A 2,030-nucleotide genomic window follows, 5' to 3' on the forward strand; every position below is an offset into this window, starting at 1 on the left:
GCTGACCTGTCACTCACCTCCGCCGTTAACCTGTCAGGCGTCTCCCTCCGTCATGTCCTGTCAATGCGCGAGCTGAGCCGCTATTGGCTCAGCGTGCCTTGGCATTCCCTGCTGTCAGAAACAGCTTCGCTCTGCTATAGGCCGGCACCTATGCCGATGGCCCCCACCCAGCAAGCTGCTAACAGAGCCGCCATTGGATGTCGTCCCTGCTCTTCAGCTTTCCGCCAATCAGCTCCTGTCTTAGTTGGCGCCCTGCAGAGGGCGGCACCAGAATAGGATCCCTTGCTAGGGATTCTGATTGGGCGAGTGTTTTTTCGTTCTCGGCTCTGATTGGCTAGCGGATTGTGGCGCCAAATACGAGGCGGGCAGGGCGGCGGACATGGCTGTCGGTCCGGGTTAAGAGTCACAGCTGAGGACCTGAGCCTGGAGATATCATCTTGTGTGCAGTGAGGACATCACGCAGCGTCCTTGCTCAGGTATAGTGAGGCCGGGGTCTCCGTATTCCCGCCTACAATGGTGCCCTCTCCCCTCATTCAGTGTCCGCTATGGAACCATTCCCTGAGGAATTCGCCCGACCGCACGGGACGCTGAATATTTATCTCTGGTCCGCTAACCTGCAGTCTGTATAGCAGTCACGGGACCGTATGATTGAGTCGCTATGCGCGCCCTCCCGCGTGTCCCCCGGCTGTCTAATAACTTGATTCTTTGTTTCCAGCCCCGTGGTGCCCGGCCGCACGGTTTTCTGTGTAGAAGATGGACATGTCAAGCTCGGCCCCAGCTCCGCTCCGGGGCCCCGGCCGCCCCCAGGGGCTCCCCGTGGTCAAGGCTCTGTTCTCCCGCGAGGCTGACACCGCCTCTGCCCTGTCTCCAGTCACCAACCTGGCACTTAACATGAACCAGCTGGCAGTCCTGGGCAGGTAATGGGTATGAATGGCTATGGTGGTATGTACAGGGGGGGTGGGTGTGTGTATGGGGAGGGGGCAGGAAAAAAAAACCTCCTACAATGTATAGATATCACTTTGCTCCCAGGCGTGTGGTGGGAATATTGGTATTCGTCATGCTGATATGTAAATGGAGGTGCAGAAGACCCCCGTATCACATGATCACCCCTGGGACGGACGGGAGACCCTGTGCCCAGTTTTGGGAGTACCGTTCATCCCTCATGGAAGGAGTTTCCAGGCCTCATCCCCCGATCTGGAAGCCTGCCGCCCTCCATCTGCTCCTCGTTATCTCTGGTGTCCTGCCAGGCTGCTCTCATTGTTGTAGATAAAACATGGCGGCTGCCTTGTTTGCATTCTCACCATTCGGACCATCGGCAAGAGGGAATAACACATTCTTTCCTGCCATTAAAGGGAGCCCATCTTCCCGGGCCATGCAGAGGTTTGCTCGAAGTGGAATTGTAATCCAATGTGAGACTCGGAGCTTCCTGTAACAAAGACCACTCACTTCCGCGCACTCTTGTGCAGGGTGACTGGTCTTGTCTCCGCCCCCTCCTATAATAAAGACCGGATCACTGTTGCTCTCCCTCCTTGTGCAGGGTGACTGGTCTTGTCTCCGCCCCCTCCTGTAGTACAGACCGCTCACTGCTGCTCTCTCCCCTTGTGCAGGGTGACTGGTCTTGTCTCCGCCCCCTCCTATAATAAAGAATGCTCACTGCTGCTCTCTCCTTGTGCAGGGTGACCGGTCTTGTCTCCGCCCCCTCCTGTAATACAGACCGCTCACTGCTGCTCTCTCCCCTTGTGCAGGGTGACTGGTCTTGTCTCCGCCCCCTCCTATAATAAAGAACGCTCACTGCTGCTCTCTCCTTGTGCAGGGTGACCGGTCTTGTCTCCGCCCCCTCCTGTAATACAGACCGCTCACTGCTGCTCTCTCCCCTTGTGCAGGGTGACTGGTCTTGTCTCCGCCCCCTCCTATAATAAAGAACGCTCACTGCTGCTCTCTCCTTGTGCAGGGTGACCGGTCTTGTCTCCGCCCCCTCCTGTAATACAGACCGCTCACTGCTGCTCTCTCCCCTTGTGCAGGGTGACTGG

The 2,030-nt window shown here is 57.2% G+C and overlaps 1 protein-coding gene across 1 annotated transcript in view; it reads left to right on the forward strand.

The window, feature by feature from the left end:
- Positions 1–263: 263 nt before the first annotated feature.
- The window catches only part of LOC108800705 (M-phase inducer phosphatase 1-like), a 28,188-nt gene continuing 26,421 nt past the window's right edge, over positions 264–2,030 (forward strand). The window contains exons 1-2 of the mRNA XM_018572693.1: positions 264–476; positions 716–917. Of these exons, the coding sequence (XP_018428195.1) occupies positions 754–917 (164 nt within the window). The 5' untranslated portion in view covers positions 264–476; positions 716–753. The remainder of the gene's footprint in view (positions 477–715; positions 918–2,030) is intronic.

The sequence above is a fragment of the Nanorana parkeri genome, unplaced genomic scaffold (genome assembly GCF_000935625.1).
Source record: "Nanorana parkeri isolate BGI_ZX_2015 unplaced genomic scaffold, ASM93562v1 scaffold2109, whole genome shotgun sequence".
Taxonomy (NCBI): domain Eukaryota; kingdom Metazoa; phylum Chordata; class Amphibia; order Anura; family Dicroglossidae; genus Nanorana; species Nanorana parkeri.